Here is a 22,654-nt window from a genome sequence, read left to right as displayed (position 1 = left end):
CAAAATTAGGTTTGATTTTTTGAAAAATTATCTTAGTATCGATACCTCTAAAGGGAGTATCCATGCTTTACCCTGAGTATCGATACTCCCTTGAGTACTGATACCAAAAATATATTCTGGAATCTGATTTGTGTTCTTGATATTGATACTACCCTGTGAGTTTCGATACTGGCCTTGCAGTATCGATATCTCTTGTATGTGTATCGATACTCCCTTATTAAATTTGAACTATTTTAGCCTTAGATGAAGAATAGTATCGATATTATTCTTACATTATCGATACCCTGCTCGAAAATACCCTATTTTGGCCACAAAAGATGACAACTTTCATCCCAAAATGTCATAGTAAGGGTCCCAATTGTTATTAGAGTCTTATTGATGATTTAAAGGGGTCATAAAGAGGTCTTAGAACATATTGAAACATCAAAAAATACAATCTACCATGAACATTCTCCAAAGCTCATTTAACCTACCAAATCTCACTTAATGAACTACATGTGGTAGAGTTGAGTTAGAAATGAGTTACGTGGTGATTCTAAGTTGCTAGGAGTGTCTAAATATCAACCGAAGGTGAGCTCCTCATTTCCCATGCTTTTAGCTTTCTCTAACTTTTCTCACTAGCTAAAATCAAACACTTGAGTTACTAGTTGAGTTTAATGGTTTAGGAGGTTTTAAGAATAAGTCTATAAATTACTAAAAAATGGTTGAATTCTTTGAATTACTTAAACCTTCACAAAACATGTTTCTTGAAAATCATGGCCAAACCTTGCAAAGTTGGGTTTGGAATGAAGCTCGGGGTGAGTATAATATGATTCCTACCTTGGCTTGCTATGAAATTCTAGAAACAAACTAAAGTTCCCTCCTTTAACTTAGCTTGCTCAAAAAGAAGATAAAGAAGAAGAAGAAGAAGAAGAAGAAGAAGAAGAAGAAGAAGAGAGTATGAGAGAAGAAGACAAAGGTAAAGAAAAAGATAAGGCTTAGTTTTTAGACGTAATATCATCTTCAATTAAAGGATTTCAGCTTTAACTTTAAACCATGGTCTAATTACACTCTTGGTTCTCCTGAGTTTAGTTGTAAACTAAACATGCCCCTTTTTATCCACTATTGGGCTTAAACCAAACCCATTTTCACTTGTTTTTGGGTCAAGTGTTCTTGCAAGCCAAAGAACTTGTCTAAAGCCCATCTCGGGTTAGCCTGAAATTCCTAACCCGGGATTCGGGGCATTACAGTGCTAGCCTCAAATATGACTAGTGATAAATACCCTCTCTTGAGATTATTAAATGTCTTATTCTTTGGGGATCTCTGATGTTTTGTTTATCCTCCATTTGAAAAGGAAATGGAACAAAAACGTGTCCACTTGTAAAATTCGTCTTATGTATACTTTTGACACAATTGTTAGCTTTATTTCTTCTTCATTTATTTTTCTCCTTGTATCATGATATGTCTTTCTCGTTTCGACAATAGAATAATTGTGCTAAACATATTTTTATAAACTCGATTGGTCGTTGCAATCGGTTAAATGAAAATAATACATTTGGTCCGATACAGATAACGAGAAGTTTGTTGATCCGTTGTACATGGTTTTATTTTTTATTTCCTTTATAGTTATTTATATAATGAATCAAATTATTTTAGTGGTTAATAAATTGTTATTATTTTTATTGTTTCTGGTTCAAGCACTACATATACATATGCAAGAGTATACGAACATTTAAATTTGTTTTTGTTAAATTAATTAATTCAACACCCATAAATATTAAATGCATTGATAAGATACGTCAATTTAAATTTTGAACATGGTATATTACAAACCTTTAATTAAGTACTTTTTAATTTTAATATTTAATTCTTTTATCTAATGCACGAACCTAGTAATCTCAGAGGTAAATGAATTGTTATTAATCTTTGAGGTTCCGAGTTCAAGCACCAAGACTACTAGGGGTTAAAGAGTTTAATGCCACATTCTTTTGTCTAATTAAATCATCATAAAATATTTTTATAAAAAGAAAAAAATAAAGCAACAAAAAAATAGATAGGTAAACTACACACAAGATCACTAATGTTTGAGTAAGTTTTTATTTTTCCTGTTGAAATTACAAAAGTAACAAATTGATCATTAAAGTTATCGATTTATAACAAATCTATCATTCAGCCTTGATAACCGTTAATGACAGAAGGCTTCCCTAGACTGATAACCATCTACATTAACTGTTGACTAACAGTTGGAGAACCGTTGAACTCCCTACTATCTACATGGATCTTGGAGACGAAGTTATGACAATCTATGTCGAGGCAGAGGGTGTCAATGCTTAGAAAGTTGAAGCCGCCTCCGATGGGAAAAAATTAGAATGTGAATGAGTTGTTGGTTGTCAATAGGGAGGAAGGTAATGTAGAGACGAACTTAAATGTTGCGAGTATCATCAATGGGATGTTAGAGGAAAAGATAGAAATGGTGGAAGCGAGATAGGTCTAATAATCTAGAAAGTGGGTGAGACACCAATTGACGGTGTCGTTGGGTCACACAATTTGAATTTTAACCCATGTGTTTGTAGGGAAAATGGTGAAAATATAAGTTTTAAGAGTTCAACGGTTGTTCAATTGACAGTTAGGGGTAGCAACGGGGCAGGGTAGGGACGATTTTGTATTACCCATTCCATTCCTAATACTTGTGGGTACGGTTTTGGGAAATCCCCATTATATGTTTCAGGAAATTTTTTGTCCACATACCTATCCCTTATGGATCCTTACGAGTTTCAATTAATCTTCCTCCCAAAAAATAAACAAACATTTTTGAAATCAATAGAACACCTAAAACTTGTAAGATATATCAGATTGTCTCAAATTGGTCTCTATCTATAATATGAAAGTTTCAAACGTCAATATTCGTCTAACACCTAATGTATATGTAAAATCTTAATCATTTTAAATCTAAACAAATCAATGTATATTAAATGAGAAAAGATTTTAACTTCAATTTTAGTTCCTTTGAGATGTAACAATGGCGACACGTAATCTCACATATATTTTTCGGGGATCCTCACGATTATTTTTGTAAAATATCAGGGATCCTTATGGTTATTTTTTGGGGATCTCCACAGTTATTCACACAGGTACGGTTCGATTATCCCCGTCCCCATCCCCATTTGAGCTTCGAGAATAAAACTTCCCCCACCTCCTCCTTGTGGGTGAAGATTTCAGTTATTCCCATCCCCGTCGGGATCCTAACGGTACTCGATTGCCTCCCCTATTTATAGTTAACGATCCGTGTAGATTGTTAACAGACCAGATAAGCCTTTCGTCAATAACATTAATGGTTATTAACGTCGAGTTATTGATTTGTTACAAATCGATAACGTTATTAATCAATTTGTTACTTTGGAAACTTTAAGAGAGAAAACAAAAAATTTGCTCAAACATTAAGACCATGTGTGTAGTTTATCCAAAATAGAATCGACTCTGTAAAAGAAGTAAAATGAACTGCATTTACTGGGCTACACAATTCCGCAACAAACCACGAGTCCTGCAATAATTACAACTCTACCACTACCAACCTACCTATCTTTGTCTTTTTCCCTTTCCTTTCGATTCTGGCCCCATCGGATTATTAGTACTAATTAATTGATTTTTTTGTTTGATTGAAAAAAATGGAGCAGCAAAGAAGTGTATCGGGGTTGTCGCAGAGCCCCAGATCTCCGTCGTCACAGCCGTATCTGTCAGTTTCCGTGACGGATCCCGTTAAATTAGGAAACGGCGTCCAAGCTTACATATCCTATCGTGTCATCACCAAGGTAATCGGTGTTACTAATCGAAATGACTTTTTCTTTCCCTTTTTTTAGCGTGATAAACATTTGAATTTTTTGGGGGTGAATTTCACTATTTGGACAGACCAATTTCCCGGATTACCAAGGCCCGGAAAAGATTGTTATTAGGCGTTACAGTGATTTTATTTGGTTACGGGATCGTCTTTTCGAGAAGTAAAAATGCATTTTCATTCCCCCCTCTTCCCGAAAAGAGTGCTGTAGGTAAACAAATTCAACCCATTTTTGCCTTAATTATGACCGGTTTATAGCAATAAGTTCATGATCAATGCTTTTGAGTGTACAATTGCTTGTGCATGAGCTAGAAGTGATACACGTTTTCCTTGTCCCTCTGCAGAGAAGTTTCGGTTTAGTGTTGAATTTATTGAAATGACGCCAAGCACTGGACGTATTTGTTAATCGGATTACTTCTCATAATTTGCTTCAACAGAGTGAAGATCTTAGAACCTTTTTGCAGGCTGATGAAGAGGTGATGCTTTAGGTTTTGTTGCTTTGAATGGTTCAGTTTGCTTTTTACTTCTGCATGTTCGAATACTATTGTCTTATTATCACTTTGGGATTTTTCTTATTTCAAGTGTTATATATGGCTAATTGTGTTTTTGCATTTAAAGTTCTTAAGCTCATTCTTCAGTATAAATACGATTACTATTGTTCTATAAAATTGCCAATTAAATTTACGGTTATAAACATATAATTTGTGTTTATATTATAGAATTATACATATTAACATTGTTTTCATATGGGGTTAGCAATTTTTGACGTTTGTCTTCATTGCAATGCTCAGCTCTACAATTCCTTGAAACACTATGGTAAGGTGCCCTTTTCTTTCTAAATGAATTCTTGACGAAAATAGTAACACTATTGCTCCATCGAAGACCATGCTGATATTAGGGATTTTCTTTGGGCAATTTATGTTGATAAGGAAGCATTGTGATTTTAGTTACTTGACATGTCTTCCTTTCATGCTGTAACTTGTCTTGCTTATAAATTATCTTGTTATTTGGACAATAGGCAACAACTATGTTTTCATTGTCTTCGTGCTATGTCTTGTCTTTCTTACTAATATAAATTATCTTGTTCTCTGGAAAATTGGCAACAAATTGCTCCAATTTATGCCACATTTATTTCTCATTTTGTATTTGATTTTTGATTTTTTTAACAAGAAATTTATTTATTTCTCATTTTGTATTTGATTTTTGATTTTTTAACAGAAATTTATGTTAACTTTGTGGCTACTTTTCAGACAATGGAGAGACTGATATCTTATGAGACTGGTATTTTTAAAAGAAGTTGGCTGATTTGATGCAGATCTTCAAGGTAAACTAGTTTTTTATGACATTATTATGAGTTAGTGCAAGTGACTGTATAGTAGACACCAGACAGTGCTAATAAAATTTCTAATGATTATTGAGAAGTCAAAATTTTTAATCTAAACATTTTTTCTATAGTATATGATTTGGTGATTAAATTATTATAAAAAAATTCTTGCCACAAAAAAAGTTCCTACTAGAAATTCAACCTGGCAACATGATATTGTGGATTGAATCTGTATTGGACAGGTATTTATTTCTTTCCTTAGGATTGTACTTTGTTTCTTTCTAGAATAGTTTTCCAATATATGTAATTAGATTTGTCACATTTAAAGGGACATTTTTTTTAATAAAACCTGAGCAGAATTTTTATGAAAAACCCTAAAGAGATCTAGACAACGATTCCTAAGGTTTTATTCTCCCTTTAATGATCTGAAAGGTTTCAGTCTCCTTTTAATGAGCTGAACTATCAAGTCCAAACACACTGTCATAAAAATTTGGTATTTAGTGCCAACGGTTCTCAATTAATGGTAGAAAAATGGTCGGCAAAATGGCGAGCAGAAATTTCAAGCAGCTTGAGCATATGCAAACAAAGATAAAACGTATATTAGGTTGTACGTACGTTGTCGAATATTAATGAAAGTATTGCTAAAACCAAAACCCAACTTTTAGATCCAATGTGTGAATGAATTAGATAAAATAACTGCTGGTAAATAGGCTAGTAATTCTCATGGTAGATACGAAAGTAGATCCTTTAACTTAACACTCAAATCATGGCAGCCTCTATTGATCTCTTTCTTATCCTTTGCATCCAACCTCCTGAACTCTTCTCGAAAAAACATGGCAGCCACAACCACATCTACTGCTTGTCTTCATTAACCCTTCCTAAATTCATATTCTACAACCCATCTTTTTGTTAAAACCCAATGCAAAAAACTTTTTACTATATATTGTAGAGGTTGATAAGTCTAACTTCTTGATGTATTTTTGAAAATTTGACTGAATGACAATTGATTTGATGTTTGAAGAGATTTATTCAATGGTGCTGATAATTGAAAATAAGTTTGTGGAGGACCTCGGCCCTTATCGGTTTTGACCATTAATAAGGGAAGATTCTTTTGTGGGGCCTTTTGCCAGGTTTATCCTAACTATGAGCTCGAAGACAAGCTTTTCCTACAGGAGGAGAGTAATGTTATGGACCAAATCCATATTAAGAAAGATCATTTATTTCGATTCTCTAATTATGGCGAAGATTGCGATTTTATTTCTTTCCTAAGGTTTCTTGATTCTAGTTTTATTTCAATTTATTTATTTCCCTCGTAGAATAATTTTTCAATATATGAAACGTCATTCTTTAACAAGTACTAAGACTCCAGTCTTCCTTTATGAACTAAAGTTCAGTTTCTTTTAATACCACAGTTTTAGGTGAGAAGATATCTAATAGACCTTACAGATCTTTCAAAAATAACTTGCTCCATTTTTTTCTGAAGCTGAAACAGTCGAAACTCACTACATGCTTTCTATATTGTAATTTTTTTTTCTTCATTCCATTGAAGCCGCGCCGGTTCCTCAGGCTTGAATATGACATGTTTATAGTATTGAAATTCCTAGTCTTGAATTACTCGTCTAGAAAATTAACAGGATACAGACTAAGGTGAGTGATGTTGTCCTTGAAAGAAAAACCCGTGAAGAATCGAATCCCGAATATGAGAAACTTAAACACTATGTTTTTTGAGCTTGAAATCATTTGGCCGAAGCTCAGAAGCATATCGTCTTGTAAAGAGACACAGAGGTAAGGAGAATTTTGAGGCTCTGAACACTTTATATCTTTATCAAGTTTTGATCTCCTTTTGGTTTGAACAAAAAATGAACAAAAATTAACTCGTTGCTTGTTAAGCTCACCAGAATATTTACCTTCTAGTCTAGTCAACCTGAGTCGAGTTCAACTCATTAAGCACCCCTAATTAGTTATGTTTGCACGAAAATTGCAAACAAGCAGCTTACTTTGACAATCTTTGAAACTTGTAGCATTTGGTAATCAGATTTGTAATTTGAGATCCATTGTTTGCAGTGATAAGCTCATGCTAACAAGCTCCGACAGGGTGGGAGAAGCTGAGCATGAATACAAGGAGGCAAGTCATTCCTTCAAAACTTTCACTTTATGCCTATTTAGGCCTTTATTGCTTTTACCTCTGCTAACAATTAGTTCTACGCTTGCAGTTGAAGGCGGCGAGTGAGGAGGCAACCAGAAGATTCGAGACAATCGTCCAACTGATGAATGAAGAGATTGTACGCATCCAGGAACAGAAAACACAAGACATGGGGATCGCTTTTCATGAATTTGCCAAGGGACAGGCCCGACTGGCAAATACTGTTGCAGACGCCTGGCGGAGTCTCCTTCCTAATCACGAGGCTTGCTCTTCTGTGTAATGAAGGTCGGTCTTTTTTATTATAATTGATCTTATTCCTCGTCCTTGGCGATTATTAGATCTGAGGGATTGCAGAATGGCTCTTTGCTATGTAAAAACACGACGATCAGGAAGTAGTTCTATCATTTTATGTTGTACCAGTTGTGGTACAGTTTGACTGGGTTCCACTTGTACACATTTTAAACCGAATGAGTAGTTAAAAGTCAATGATCAAACTTTTCATCAAAAAAAGTCAATGATCAAACTCATTTACAGAGAAGAGGTGAGGGGAAACCAAAATTTTTTAGGTTTTTGATTTTAAAATTTTGACTATATTCTTTTATGATCGGTCGAACTTAAAAATTTATTTAATTTTATAAAATTATATCATTAAATTTGATACTTGTAAATTTTATTTATAGAATTTCTAAAAATTTTATTTTGGACCTTGTTTCTTTCAATTTAATCCCTATGATGCAAAATGAAATTATAAACAAATTAAACTTGTCAGTAGAGATGCACATAGTCGGATTTAAATCCGATCCGGATCGGATAAAAATCGATCCGGTTTTTTCACTAAACCAAAAAATCGGTTTATAAAAAAATCGATTCGGATCATAACCGGTTTGGAGGGCCGGATGATGTAACCGGTGTAACCGGTTTCGGTTTGAAAAAGACAGATTTTTTTAAAAAATCGTTTTTTAATCCGGTAAAAAATCCTGTCATCCAATTTTTTAAATCTCAGACCGGATTTTTTTCCGGATAAAAAATCAGTTTTTTATCCGGTTTTTTTCAAACCGGTTTTTAATCTGGTAAAAAATTCGGTCGTTCAATTTTTTTCCAAACCGGTTATACTATCCGGTTTTAAAATATCCGATCCGGTTTAAAAAAAATGGTTTTTCTCAAATTCGGTTTCAGATATTTTTTTGTGTAAAATCGAATATTCGAATTTTTTGTGCACCTCTATTTGTCAACAACGGTCATGGATTCCGACAACATTAATGAAAAATTAACAACTAGCATACATTATTTTTTTATATTAAACTAAATATACATATTTACTATAAATTTTTTTTTAAATATTTTAATCCCTATAATTTATATTTTCCTTTCAAAAAGTTTACGTAAAATTATATGTGAAGCACCGATATTAAACTCCTTATTCACATCTTTTGTTGAAAGACGGAATTTTAAAAGATTCTTATTTCATCTTCTGTATTTTTATTTTTTTTATAATTCGATCCAAAAATGTAAAAGAAGAGTAAAATCGTCAATAATCATCGACAACTTTACCAAAGCTGTTCCCAATTGCCAATGAATTTTCTAATTACTACAACATTCACCTTATTCAACATGCTTCTATTTTTTCCAAGTTCCTATATTGTACCATTCTCCTTTAGCTAATATTGATCTTGAAAAAAGATAAAAAATAATAATAAATAAGAATCATAAAAAATATTTAAGAAAATAGGGAGGATGTTACAATATTTGCTAAATCTTCTACAATTTAAAATGATTTTGCAACCGACAGGGTTGATACAAGTGGTAAACAACTTGATTCCGCTTAAGCAAGGTCTTAGGTTTGAGTCATTGTGTATGCAGAAACTCCATGTTGGGAGAGTCACCCACCAAAGCGAGGTATGCAACATGGGTCGGACCGAATTAATCGAGGCAAAGCCTAGAAACCGGGAGAACAAAAAAAAAGATTTTGCAAAATCATCAGTAACTAATAACAAGTTTACTCTAATTGTTTTTATAATTTTAATATCAAAATGTAAGACTTTAATTATTTTTATAATTTTGATATCAAAAAATGAAAAATGAAAGTACAAGAACTAAAATAAATAAATCCCACATCCCTAGCTCATGTACTTAAAATGCAAAACGAAATTGAACCTACAACACTAATTATATTGTAAACATAGATTTGGTGATGATAGGGTGACATGGCATGTGATGCAATAATTGGATGAGCCGATCATCTTCCTTATCCCATGTTGTCCACTATTTCGCACTCTTCTTCTCCGTCTACTCGAAATTACTGTCATGGCCGGAGCTTTAAGGCAGCCCCTCCACCTAACCGCTCCTTCCAATCCGCCATCACAACCCTGTAAACCCAGGGCCAGGTGTATTTCCTCCTTACCCTCTGTATTCCAAAACGACAAATGGCACCAAGTGCTGTCAAGGCTGCGTGGATATTACGGCCACCGGAACCTGGTTTTGAAGTTAGACTGCAAGGCTTCACCTGCAAAGGATGACATTATGCCTGCTGCTGATGACCCTGAAAATGGAGTCTCTCTTGGTACCATGAAATTGCCTTCCAATACTGATCTTCCTCGCTTCGAAACCTTGTTGTTTCAGGTACCTTTTCACTTCCATTTCTTCTTTTGCTTCCGGTTGTAAAATTTTAGGTAAATAAAGTACACAATGTTAAATACAGTAACCGATTCAGAAATATTTTCAGACTAGACACTTATATTAACAAAATAAAATTTTAAATGATAATGTGCATATAAAATTTTCAGGATGGTCACTGTCCATAAAATAAATAATTAATATAAGAAAACTCGGATTTTAGGGTGTACACGAAAAATTTCAAGTTAGGCACCATCAGTAAAATAAATAAATAACCAAAGAAAATTCGGATTTGCTCCCCTAACTAAGCCGTGGCTCTGCCACTGGTTACTTACCCTGTTTTGTTGAGTACTCCAATTTTTAAAAATTATAAAATTATTGAGTCTCTAATTATTAAAAGTTACAAAATGATGATTTGATTATTAATATGTTTTTACTCTTTTTTTTCATTAAAAAATTGATGATTATTTGAGTTGGACGAACTTACCGACTGAGATATGATAAAGTCACATTTTAATAATATCTACTAGTACCACCGTTGCTTATGTGCATTGATTTTATGATATAATGTTTCAAGCACTGGATCGACAATAAAATTTAAATATAGATTCGATTACAAAATACCGCTCAAACGGATTTGGGATTAGATTATCATATCCAGGCTAACGTCCAGAAGTCCACCAATTTTTCAACAAAATGAAACATATAAAAAGTTTGGGGATCATTTGTCATTTTTTATAGTTGGTAGATTCAACAAAATAACGTCCTATAGTCGATGAATTGTTTTATAACTTTTAATAGTCAAAAGACTCAACAAAATAATATCTCATAGTTGAGGGACTATTTGTGTACTTTACCTAATTTTCTATGACACTTATGTCATCAATGCTTGAACACCACCGTTGGGTAGAGGCTAGACCATAATATAGCTGCTAGCCAATGAAAAAGAAAAAAAATAAACATAAAGGTCCAACTTTCTTGATTTACGATGGCACTCTTTGGATCTCAATTCCCTCAAAGGAACTGTTCTATCAGTGTATTTGATTTTTTTCTAGTTGTAATCTTTTTTTTCTTTTTATTTAACAGTGGGCCAACAGTCTTTGCCAAGGAGCTAATCTGCCTCTTCCAGTGCCTTGAAGGTTTGCCATCTGAATTCTCGTTACCTTAAAGTGTTTTTTTACTGCTAATTCTATAAACACACACGTTCACACGGTTTTAACGAGGCATGCAACTTTAAATCGATAAATTTCGTGTTCTTGCTAGATACGTAACAGGTCCGAGTTTCTACCTTGATGCCACTTTTTTTTTTTTTTTTTTTGCTGTACAATATCTAGTTTTTTTGCGAAACCTTGAAGGTTTTAGGTGACCAATCTCTTGGTTCTTAACTTAATCATAATGGTCTATGAACCTTGCTTTTGCCCCAAGTCTTGTCCATGTTTTTAGTTTGATTTCTTTGATTGCTAATCTGGTCGGATTACTCTATCTAGTACCTGATAATTTTGATAATGTACAGACCTTGGGGATTCTTATCTGGCCGCTAAAAACGCCGTTGTATAACAATTTTGCTGTAGTGATTACTCAAATTTTGGTGTCTTGGGATAAACGTGTTATAGACTGGATTTTTGTAGAGAAGAATGTCGAAAGAAAATAGGTTTTAGAAGAAGAATTGAGAGAGATTACAGAAAGAAGTTTGCATCATTCATTTCATAAGAAGATTTTTACAATCAAGCCTAGTATTATTTAATTACATGAGCCATAGAATTCCTGCCAGCTGTCCAGTGTCATAACAACTATCTAATAGAATGATTCTTCTCTTTCTATTCTTTCTCAGATACTGGGCCTTCGTGTTTGGGCTGCTCCATCATGCCATTATCCTTCCAGGCCTGCTCCTCTGCTGTGGTAAGTTTCCCTGTGCATCTCACGTGATTTAATTCCCAATCCCTATCTTCAATCCCTAACCCTCGATCCCCATTTCCCAATTGTTCCTCACTGCTTCCTCGTCTCTCTTCTTCGATGCTTCCTCTTCCCTCTTCTTCTCCAACCATAACAATATCCATCCCTCGAGACGAGCCTTGTCCCCAAGGATCGAACGCAGGAACTGGCCTTTGAGAGTCGTATAATCCTCCCAAGTATCATTTTTCTTCAGTCAGATTCTCCCAACGACCAAAAGCTGATGCCATAATCTCAAGGGTTTGATTTGTAACCCTCCTTCTTCATCTACTGTAGGAGGTTCAGTGACAGCAATCAATGAATCACCGATGAACTTCTTCAAAAGGTCACATGGAAGACTGGATGCAAGCGAGAGGATTTCGGTAAGTCCAATCGATAAGCGACTTTTCCAATCTTTCAAGAATTTTATAAGGTCCATAATTTTGCTGCTAATTTCAAATTCTTTCTCAGTGCAATAGATGTCTGTCGATAGGGCTGCAATTTCAGGTAGACCATATCTCCTACTTCAAAACCCTTTCAGTTCTGTTTTTATCTTGTTGCTGCTTCATGCGATTACTTGCCATCTGCAATTGAGTTTGAATTAACTGTCTAGTAACTTCTCTGTTGTTCATGATTTCTGCAATAGTATGTACTGTAGACTCTGTAGGCCAAACCATAATAGGTGGTTTGTAGCCATATAAAGCCTGAAAGGAGTTAACTTGAGGGCAGTATGATAAGTGGTATTGTACCACCATTCAGATGTGATAGCCACTTAGTCCATTGCTTAGGTTTATAGAAACAAACCCTCTCAAATACTGCTCCAAACACTGGTTAACTCTCTCTGTTTGACCATCTGTTTCTGGATGGTAAGCAGTGCTGAACACTGTCTTGGTGCCTAACTGTTTCATAAATTCCTTCCAAAATAAACTTGTGAAGGTCTTATCCCTATCAGAAATGGCCATTTTAGGCTGGCATGTAGCTTGTACACATTGTCTAAGTAGCTTTAGCCACCTCTGCTGCAGAATAGGGGTTTTCTTTAGTGAAGTAGGCAACCCTTCAATGAAATCTATAGAAATTATTTCCCAAGCCTGGTTAGGAATAGGTAGTGGCTGTAATAAACCAGGCTTTGCTAATGCTCCACTTTAGTTTGCTGGCAAGTCTGGCAACATCTAAATAAGCAGCAACCATAGATTTAGATTTGGCCATAAAATTAGACTAATCTTATAATGTAGCCTGAGCCCGAGTGTCCCCCTTGAGGAGAGTCATGTAAAGATTGATAATCTGTAAATCTAAGGCTTCCAGTAGCTCCAATATAAACTCTCCCATCATATCTAAGAACAGCCTTAGAAAACTTCCACTTACTGTCAGCCAGAGGAGTAATAGTCAGAATTGAAATCCAATTCTGAGCTAAAGAGTCACCCTTATAGCTTTCTTCAATCTCCTGAACCCAACTAGGTATCAAAACTGTCACTCCCATAGTCAAGCATTGAGCTTGATCCTCCCATCTTCTAGATAAAGCATCAGCAACCACATTTGATTTCCCCTTTCTATACTGAATTGTATATCTAATCCCATAACTTTGTCAACCCTTCTTTTGGATAGTGTAGTTAACTTTTTCTCCAAAAGAAAACTTTAGGGGCTCATGATCAGTCTTAATAATAAATGATGCACTCTCCAAAATAATGCCTCCATTTAGAAACAGCCAAGAGAATAGCAAGATATTTCTTTCATAAATAGATAATGCTGAGTGTCTAGGGCTTAGAGCTTTACTCAAATAAGCAATAGGTCTTCCCTCCTGAGATAAACAGCCCCTACACCTCCTGAGCTAGCATCTGTTTCTATAAAATGTTTTAGAAAAATCAGGCAATGCTAAAACTAGAGCAAAACACATAGCCTTCTTAAGATCTTCAAAAGCACTGTAAGCAGCAGAATTCCAGTGAAAACCATCCTTTTTAACATCTGTGTTAATGGTTTGCTAATATACCATAGTGCCTGATAAATCTGTAATATCCAGTTAGACCTAGAAATCCTCTGAGAGATTAAGGGTTTTAGGCTGAGGCCAATTCTGCATAACTTCCACTTTGCTATGATCAGTAGACACTCCTGCAGCAGAGATAATATGACCAAGATATTCCACTGTAGTCTGGCCAAAAAAACACTTAGATAACTTTGCAAATAACTGGTTCACCTTCAAACTTCCAAACAAGCCTCAAATGTTCAACATGTTGTTGCATACTGCTGCTATAAATCAAATATCATCAAAGAAGACTAAAACAAATTTTCTAAGAAAGGAACTGAACAACTCATTCATGAGAGCCTGAAATGTAGCAGGTGCATTAGTAAGGCCAAAAGGCATTACCTTAAACTCATAATGCCCTTGATGAGTTCTAAAGGCAGTTTTGTAAATATCTTCTGGTTTAATTCTGATCTGCCAATAACCTGATCTCAAATCAATCTTAGAAAAGTAAACTGCCCCATTTAACTCATCAGTAAGTCTTCCACTATAGGAATAGGAACTTATCTTTGATGGTCAAACTGTTTAGTTGTCTGTAGTCCACACAAAACCTCCAAGTGCCATCCTCTTTTTAATAAGAAGGCAGGGAGAGGCAAAAGGGCTCCTGCTGGCTGAATGACAGAAGAAGAAAGCATAGCAGTGTCATAGTCAATAGGATAATATGACCAATAATATCAGAATCCCTTGCACCATTTTAAGCAAAGTAGCTCCTGATATTTGATATAATCAGTAGAGGGTTGTTGACCCTGAATACAAATCTGTTCCCCTTCATGATCAAAACTTAGTGTCATATATTAAAGTCCATCAAAATTGGACTGAATAACTTCATCCAATCAACTCCCAATACCATGTCACTGCCTCCCAATTAAGTAATCTAAAATCATGGAAAAAGTATGTCCCTGCATTTCCCATTTAACCTTGTTGCATCTAGCAGAACTAAACAACTGTTGGCCATTAGCCACAGTAATAGCCAAAGGATAAGCAGTATTAATCTGTATGCCAGCATCAGCCCTGTAGGAGTTAAAAAATGTGTGTACTGCCATGTCAATTAGGATTCAATGGTTTCCCTGAATAGTGCCTGTATTCTCAATGTATTATGGCCAATGCAGCCAGTAATAGCATTCATAGAAATTTCCAGATTTTCCTCTTCTTGTGTTGAATTTGCTCAGCATCATTAGGACATACCTCTAATAGAAGGATCAACTTCTTCAGTAATCATATTCAATTGCCTGGTTTTACACTGATGGCCCGGCAATACTTTTCACCACATTTAAAGCAGAGGTTATTTTGCCTTCTGTAATCCATAAGACTTGCTTTGGATTGGTACTGCTGTAGGTTTTGTAGGTACTGGCAGTGTAGGTTTAGATGTATATAAGGGGTTTGGGTAGGGTGGGGTTTTAAAAGAAGACCTCACTCTTCTGTTCTCAAACTCCACAGACAGTTCATACAGTTTGGCCTGTTTAGAGCTTCAGATAAGTTTTTAGGATCTAAAGCCTTGACCCTATGCTTGATCATCTCTAAGTCCACTAATAAAAAGTGACACAAAAAATTCCTCAGTCAAAGTAGGATTCTGCAACAACATATGAGGTTGTAACTCCTCAAACTTCTCTTGATAATCTTCCAAGACCCTTTCTGAGTCAATTTAGTGAACTCCTCAACAATATCAGAAAAATTCTATCACTGAATCTATGACAAAGATCAGCTTCAAATTCATGCCATGTCACATGGTGTTTCTGCATAATGTAACCATCAAACCAAACTTCTGCCTTGCTGTTAAATACATTGTAGCTAGTTCCACTCTGCTCAACAGGAACCCCACAAATAGAAAAGTATTTCAGGCACTTCTGCACCCACCCTCTCGGATTAACCCCTTCAAAGAAAGGAAGTTCTATTTTAGGTCTATTCCACATAATCCCAGAACTAAATGAACTCCCTGGCCCCTTTTTTTCAGCTTCTAGTCCCACTATAATAGGTCTAGAGTCACTATTTTCACCCATTTGATTCTCAGGCCTATAACTGTTCTTAATGGCTATACAAGCATCAGGTTTAGACTTTAATATCCCAGGTTCATCAGTTTTATAAGTAAACCTAGATTTGTCATTCAGCACAGTCACCATAACAGGAGTCTTTTCCTTATTTTTAGAAGTATCAGGAGATTGTACCTGCTCACCAACAGATTGCTCTTGGTCTCCAGTTCTGCCTGTCAATATCTTCAATAACTCTTCCACATAGCCCTGATTCGTTTCCATTCTAGACTCCAATGCATTGATTCGATTCTCTTTATTTTCCCACCATTTGGGTGGATTGGTTTCATCCGTCCTTGTTTAACTAAAGCATTATTCTTCAATCTGCTTTTACAACCTTGATAAATCAGCTTCAGCCATAGTTTGATTCTTCTTTGGCATGCCAGAATCGAGGCTCTGAATACAATTTGTTATAGATGGATTTTGTAGAGAAGAATGTCGAAAGAAAATAGGTTTTAGAAGAAGAATTGAGAGAGATTATAGAAAGAAGTTTGCATCATTCATTTCATAAGAAGATTTTTACAATCAAGCCTAGTATTATTTAATTACATGAGCCATAGAATTCCTGCCAGCTGTCCAGTGTCATAACAACTATCTAACAGAATGATTCTTCTCTTTCTATTCTTTCTCAGATACTGGGCCTTCGTGTTTGGGCTGCTCCATCATGCCATTATCCTTCCAGGCCTGCCTCTGCTGTGGTAAGTTTCCCTGTGCATCTCACGTGATTTAATTCCCAATCCCTATCTTCAATCCCTAACCCTCGATCCCCATTTCCCAATTGTTCCTCACTGCTTCCTCGTCTCTCTTCTTCGATGCTTCCTCTTCCCTCTTCTTCTCCAACCATAACAAAACGTACTAACTCCTAATGGCTTGAAATGTTTCTCCACAATTTGTCTGCACAGATAGATAAAATAGCAGGCGGGGTTCGACTTGGTTTTATTACAGTTGGCGATGGAAAGACTGAAGTTCTGGTGTATATAGATTGCTCAGTCTTCCCAGCAACAGATATTTCCGGTCCAATCTTTCGAGCTATAAGAAATGGATCATTAAAAGATCAATCTCCCCCAGGTGAGCCGAGGATCATGAGAAGTCTTCTTCAAGCCCTGCAGAAGTCTGTTGAAATTGCTAGAGTTTGAGCTAGATTTTTGTTCAGTATGTACCAATATGCTCCATTTCTCACCATCCCCGACTTTTCTAGATAATTTAAACATTCTGTTTCTAATATAAAGAAATATGATCTACTAATTGTTCATTATCTAGCCACTTTCTTAGTCATTCTTATGTCATCAATAAATAATTGGATTCTTCATGCAAAAGCAATGATATTATGACTCTCCTTGAACAAAATTCTGCATGATGTTACTTCCTCAGGCTCTTGTTTGTATTCTACAAAATTGTTGAACATGAAACTGAATATTCCTTGTGTTCTTTTCATTGCTCATGAGATAAGCTAATGGTCATAATCAGAAGGTCATGTATACTTCAGTTCTGGATTTCGAAGAAAATGGAGAAACCAACATGTTCGAAACAAATGCTTTTTGACGGAGAAGATGGACATGATACTGTAAATATGTCAAAATTCTCAAACAGGTATGTACGCCTTCATTTTTATCGTTATTCCTTTCTTGCTTTGAAGAGTTTAACTATCTGTTCCTGTTCTTTTATAATAAGAGTGTATCTGTTCCACATCTGAATCTTATATCAGCAAATCTAGTACATTATTAGCCAAAAAGATAATGTCAAAAAGAGGGAAATAAGAGAAACATTGTTATGACATTAGGACAAAGACACTACAAGCTAATGAAGAAAATTAGTTTTTAGTAGTGGTTCATAGAACCCCTTGAGGGACTATTACAAGGACTTGATTAACTCGTTACCTAATCTCGTGAAAGAGTGCCGGCGGCTTCTACAAAAATTTAGACCAAAATAGACCAAGAGCGAAGACAAGCGGCCAGTAAGAGATATTGATGGGATAATTAGTATTTCTAAGGTAGAAAGTGTAAGCAATTGCTGATAATATAGTTTGCAGAATGGCACAAACTAATCCAATCATTTCAGGGAAAGTACCGAAACGCCTGTGGTTTGGAGGAGAATGGTAAAACCAGGGCAACTTGCTTTCCCACTTCCAGATGACTCTTTCCTTTCCAGCCTTGTAAGCAAGCTCAATGATGCATGTCATGGCAGCCACAAAAGAATTAACATGGCAGTTAACGCGTATCGATGCTTGTTCACCGAGGAGAGCTGGTCAAATGTTGCTGATAGAAGCTCAGTAGAATATTGACACATAGAAAGATCCGTTCTGGGATGTTAACCTATCAAATGATCGAAAAAGGTATCATATTTAGTACTTAGCATTACTTTTCTTTTGGATACAAATGAGGCTGCAATCTGGGAATAGATGAAAGGTAGCAGATTCTGGGATTAAAACCCCAAACCTGCAAAATGACATTTATAGATGAGGGGTGTATGAACCAACTGTGCTAAGTTCTCGGTTCAACTCTAGTATTATTTTCTTCAGCTTTCGAGTTGAACTATATTGGAAAGGCTACTGAGTTGGTAGCAACACCACTTGATATGAAAAGAAGCATGTAATAATGGGATGGGGGCACGTGTAAGATGCCGCATTACCTTAGCTTCTGAAATTTCCCCTTCATCCATGGCGGCTGTAGAATTTTCATCTGACCATGCATCAGAAATACGAGTATCTGCATTGTCTTCCACCCAAGTTTCTTCAAAATCAGCGATGTAAATAGAATGTTCTCCCAGCCAGTCTTCTTCTACCCAAGTTTCTTCAAGCCAAGCTTCTTCATCATATGAGATGTCCATATTATTTTCTTCAAGCCAAGCATCAATGTTTGATGACATAGCCTATAGGGTATTATAAGAGCGTTGGATTAGTAATCTTTTTTTTTTCCGATGATAGTTGGACTAGTAATCTTTGATATGAAATGATTCTTATCCTTGAATAGGTGAGTCGAGCGAGTGAGTAGTGAGGATTGGAAGCTTGGTGTATAAGTTGTCTCATGCAAAGAACAAAACAATTGCTTGGAGCGTAATCTATTGTGTAAAAAGGAAGAAAGCACTTCTTTTGCTAGACTGTAACCCCCACACAGTCAAAGTGGTTTGCCTTTTCACCAACCGAGTTGGTTTAAGTGGTAAACAGTTTGATATCACTTAAGTAAGGTTTTAGGTTCGAATCCTTGTCTATGCAGAAAATCTCCATTAGGAGACTCACTCACCAAAATCAGATGTGCGATTCCAGTTGGTCCTGATTAATTAAAATGAAACCTTGAAATTGGAGGATAAAAAAAAAAAAGGTTTGCCTTCGCTGTGAAGTAGCATTCTTTAGAACATGGGTTCAATTTACATGATTAATGAGAATGGCGCAATTATTGGAAAAGCTTTTTCCATTTGTTTTCCTTTTTATGGCAGATGCCAATCAAAATTCAGAACCAAAACCAATATTTTTTCTCTATTCAACGTGACAACCAAGCCTTACAATACGTTAACTTTACTCCCAAAATTCGCTCAGGTATTATTTAAAATGTATTGTAATTATCCCCGCGTTTCTTGATTTCAAAAGTATAATGTAACCGAAATAATTCATTTAATGAATTAAGTCGTAAAGCAAACGCATATAAAACCAAAATTCAAAGTCTAATGTCCAAAATAAATATAATGTGTAGTGTCCAAAAATAATTTCAAATAATAACATTAACCAAATAAGAATACTAATAAAATCTGAAATAAGAAATATGCGTAAAAATTTCATACTATGAATAATAATGAAATCGAAATAGCAACGTAAATCTCCAAGTACCGATTCACTTAAACTTGAAAAATCTAAAATAAAAACTAAAAGCTTGTAAGTTGTTAAGTTTAGTATGTCTCTAAATTGCAAAAATTACAAATCAAATTATAGTCCGATTCAAACCGTACTAATCAAAGTCCAAATATTATGCAAACGATCATGCACTCATACACCTTACACCATCTGAAGAGATCAATATGATAATTTGCCAAATCTCGAAAAATGGTATATGTTGAATGTTGATCTGTCGGTAATAAATTTGTGTTATGTGAAGCATGTTAATTTATCTTGTTCACAGAACAATAACCAAAGCATAAGCTAGACAATCAAAGGTCACATCACAATAACCAAAGCATAAGCTAGACAACCAGATAATTCACAAATGAAATGTAGCATCCGATAAAGACAAAACTCGATAAAATAACTATGATGATCGTCATGTTTTCCACGGTCAGCTCGAACAGTGGATCGACTTGAATCAATTCCTATGTATTAATTTAATGAATAAATTAGTATAATAAATAACATCATCGACAATTAATCTAAATACTTCAACTAAAACTCATGGTCAATTAGGGATGGTAACGGAGCGGTTTAGGGCCGGGTATTGGTCCCTCTGTCTCCGTTTAAAAAACTCGTACCCGTCTCCGCTTAAAAAATCGCGGGAATTTAAACGGGGATCCCCATCGGGTAATCGGGAAAAATCGCGGAGAAATGGGTATCACAGTTTAGCATAAACGATTATTTAAAAAGATATCGGATCGAGTATCGGGTCGGGTATATATATTTAAATTAAATATATAAATATTATATATATATATATTTAATTTAAATTAAATTTATTATATATATATATATATATATATATATATAATTATTTTTAATATTTATCGAGCCGGATATCGGGTCGGGTATTCGGGTAATCGGGGCGGGGATTACCAAACCCGTCCCCTCCCCGTTTAAAACATTCAATTTTTCCCCGTTCTCGTCCTCATTTATCATCCCTAAACCCGACCCGTTTAATTTGATTTTCGGTTTTCCGACGGATTCAATGTTTTTTCCATCCCTATGGTCAATTCAAGCAACACGTGTCTATTCGAAATTCGCGGGTAACGGCGGGGCGGTAATTCAGCTCTCGACTTGATTTCACCTACAAAAGGAACGTTGACCAATTTCAAATTCCAATACACGAATTCCAGATTTAAGAAATAATTTTACGATGTTAACTAAAATTTTCTGGTTCGACTCAGGGAACCGATAGCTGGATTTTCGGCTCGAACAAAAGATTGCGGGAATGAATGATCGGGACTGCCGATGACGAAGCAACACCGGAAACAGTCCCAAGGGTTGGTGATTTCAGGGTCGGCCTCGCCTTAACCTCAAACGACTAGCCACCAAATGGTAACAGGTGCCAGAACGTAAATAGGGTCAACAACAAGCTTTCTCGGTCGATCGAGGGGGCACACACCCTTCATCAGGCCGCCTCAACTCTCAACCGCAAACCTTCGGCCAAGTAGCAGCCTTCACGACCATAAAATGTCGAGAATGGCTCGCGGTTCCTACCCGACACCACCAAACGGTGATGACGTGAGTTGAGGGTTACGGTATGAGGCATTTGGACGATCAGCGACATACAAAATGATCGGACGTGAAAAAGGGAGTACAAAGTTGTAATGCCCAAATATTTAGTAAGGAAACTATGATTCTTAAAGTTTGGGACTCAATTCTAAAGATTATAAAGTTGAAGGGTTCATTTGAATTAAATAAAAAGTCCATAAGTTTTAAATCGAAAGAAAATAAATATGATAACTTAATTGAAACGAATTTGTGAACTTTGAGAATTAAAATGAATATATATGTAATACCCTAACTCGATCTATCACAAATCTAGAAAATTTGAGTACCACACGAAATCATAAATAAACATTGTAATCATAAATAAACCCATAAGTTTTACCGTCATAAATAATAAGTTTACTAAAATGAGGAGTTTTCAATAATTCATTTTAAAATAATACAATATAACGAATTAGAATTACTACTCAAATATACAAAAGATCTTTAAATAATACATATCCTTTAATAATATTTAAGACGTATTCTGATAGCTCGATCAATTGAAATTTTGAACTGAACGATAAGCTCAAAATAATAACAAATAGACTTAAATGCATATTTCCCCCTGAATTATACCCTTTTTACCGAGTTATCCCTTAAAGTATATTTCGGGACATTTTGCCCCCTCAACTATAAATCATTACCCCGTTAGCCCCAAATTGTTAACACCGTTAAAAATAAAATTCATAGACCAATCAGAACACGTCATGTCACCCTATAACTTTTCTTTTCTTTATCTAAATAAATAAAAATCAAATAATAAAATAAAATAAGTAATATCCCCAAAATACCTTCTTCCACACCCACACTTGACATCAAACCCCTTATTTCCAAGCATCCCTCTTTTTTCTTCTTCCCTCTATATTCCAAACCACATTCTCCTCCGTTTCAGCAGAAAATTTCTTTTTACCTCTATAACATCACCATCTCTAACCCCAACACCTGTAACACCCTGAACCAATACGACACACAGTCGAATAATGAGGGTGCTACACGGAACCATTGAAGTGACTGACCAAACTTGTTCTCATTTCTCTTGCTATAAAACGAATATTTTCTTTATAAAATTCAACTGTAAAAACATAATTAAAACTGTACACTGGGAGCTCGAAAAATAAATATTTACATTCAAAAATATTAATACATACCAACTTTTGAATACATTTATGACTCAATTTTACAACAAGGTTTATAAATATACATGCCCTTCAAAAACTTGAGACGAACTCTAATATGCTCTGGGTCTAGAACTCGATCACTCTAAGCTCTTCAACTGCACCACCTAATCTGCATAAGGAAACAAATTCCAAACGCTGAGCTATATAACTCAATGTCACACTAAGAACTAAATCATACTAACTGTGTATC

The 22,654-nt window shown here is 35.3% G+C and overlaps 2 protein-coding genes and 1 pseudogene across 2 annotated transcripts; all 3 read left to right on the top strand.

Moving 5' to 3' along the window:
* Positions 1-3,500: 3,500 nt before the first annotated feature.
* LOC120181057 lies at positions 3,501-7,774 on the top strand (annotated as a pseudogene).
* A 1,761-nt stretch (positions 7,775-9,535) lies between these two features.
* Positions 9,536-17,002, top strand: LOC120181018. The gene is made up of 3 exons (XM_039186265.1): positions 9,536-9,897; positions 10,978-11,030; positions 16,761-17,002. Exons 1-2 carry the CDS (start codon positions 9,583-9,585, stop codon positions 11,026-11,028), a joined length of 366 nt encoding a protein of 121 aa, XP_039042196.1. The 5' UTR covers positions 9,536-9,582; the 3' UTR covers positions 11,029-11,030; positions 16,761-17,002.
* Positions 17,003-17,309: 307 nt separating this feature from the next.
* Positions 17,310-18,674, top strand: LOC120181071. Its single transcript, XM_039186289.1, has 2 exons — positions 17,310-17,448; positions 17,917-18,674. Exons 1-2 carry the CDS (start codon positions 17,312-17,314, stop codon positions 18,137-18,139), a joined length of 360 nt encoding a protein of 119 aa, XP_039042220.1. The 5' UTR covers positions 17,310-17,311; the 3' UTR covers positions 18,140-18,674.
* Positions 18,675-22,654: the final 3,980 nt, after the last annotated feature.

The sequence above is a fragment of the Hibiscus syriacus genome, unplaced genomic scaffold, assembly GCF_006381635.1.
Source record: "Hibiscus syriacus cultivar Baekdansim isolate YM2019G1 unplaced genomic scaffold, ASM638163v2 tig00112507_pilon, whole genome shotgun sequence".
Taxonomy (NCBI): domain Eukaryota; kingdom Viridiplantae; phylum Streptophyta; class Magnoliopsida; order Malvales; family Malvaceae; genus Hibiscus; species Hibiscus syriacus.
This window is presented reverse-complemented; position numbering and strand designations above follow the sequence as displayed.

Coding starts and splice junctions, on each gene's coding strand:
- LOC120181071 (XM_039186289.1), top strand. CDS start 17,312: ATGGTCATAATCAGAAGGTCATGTATACTTCAGTTCTGGATTTCGAAG. Junction 17,449..17,916: donor ATGTCAAAATTCTCAAACAG/GTATGTACGCCT, acceptor CAATCATTTCAG/GGAAAGTACCGAAACGCCTG.
- LOC120181018 (XM_039186265.1), top strand. CDS start 9,583: ATGGCCGGAGCTTTAAGGCAGCCCCTCCACCTAACCGCTCCTTCCAAT. Junction 9,898..10,977: donor TCGAAACCTTGTTGTTTCAG/GTACCTTTTCAC, acceptor TTTATTTAACAG/TGGGCCAACAGTCTTTGCCA.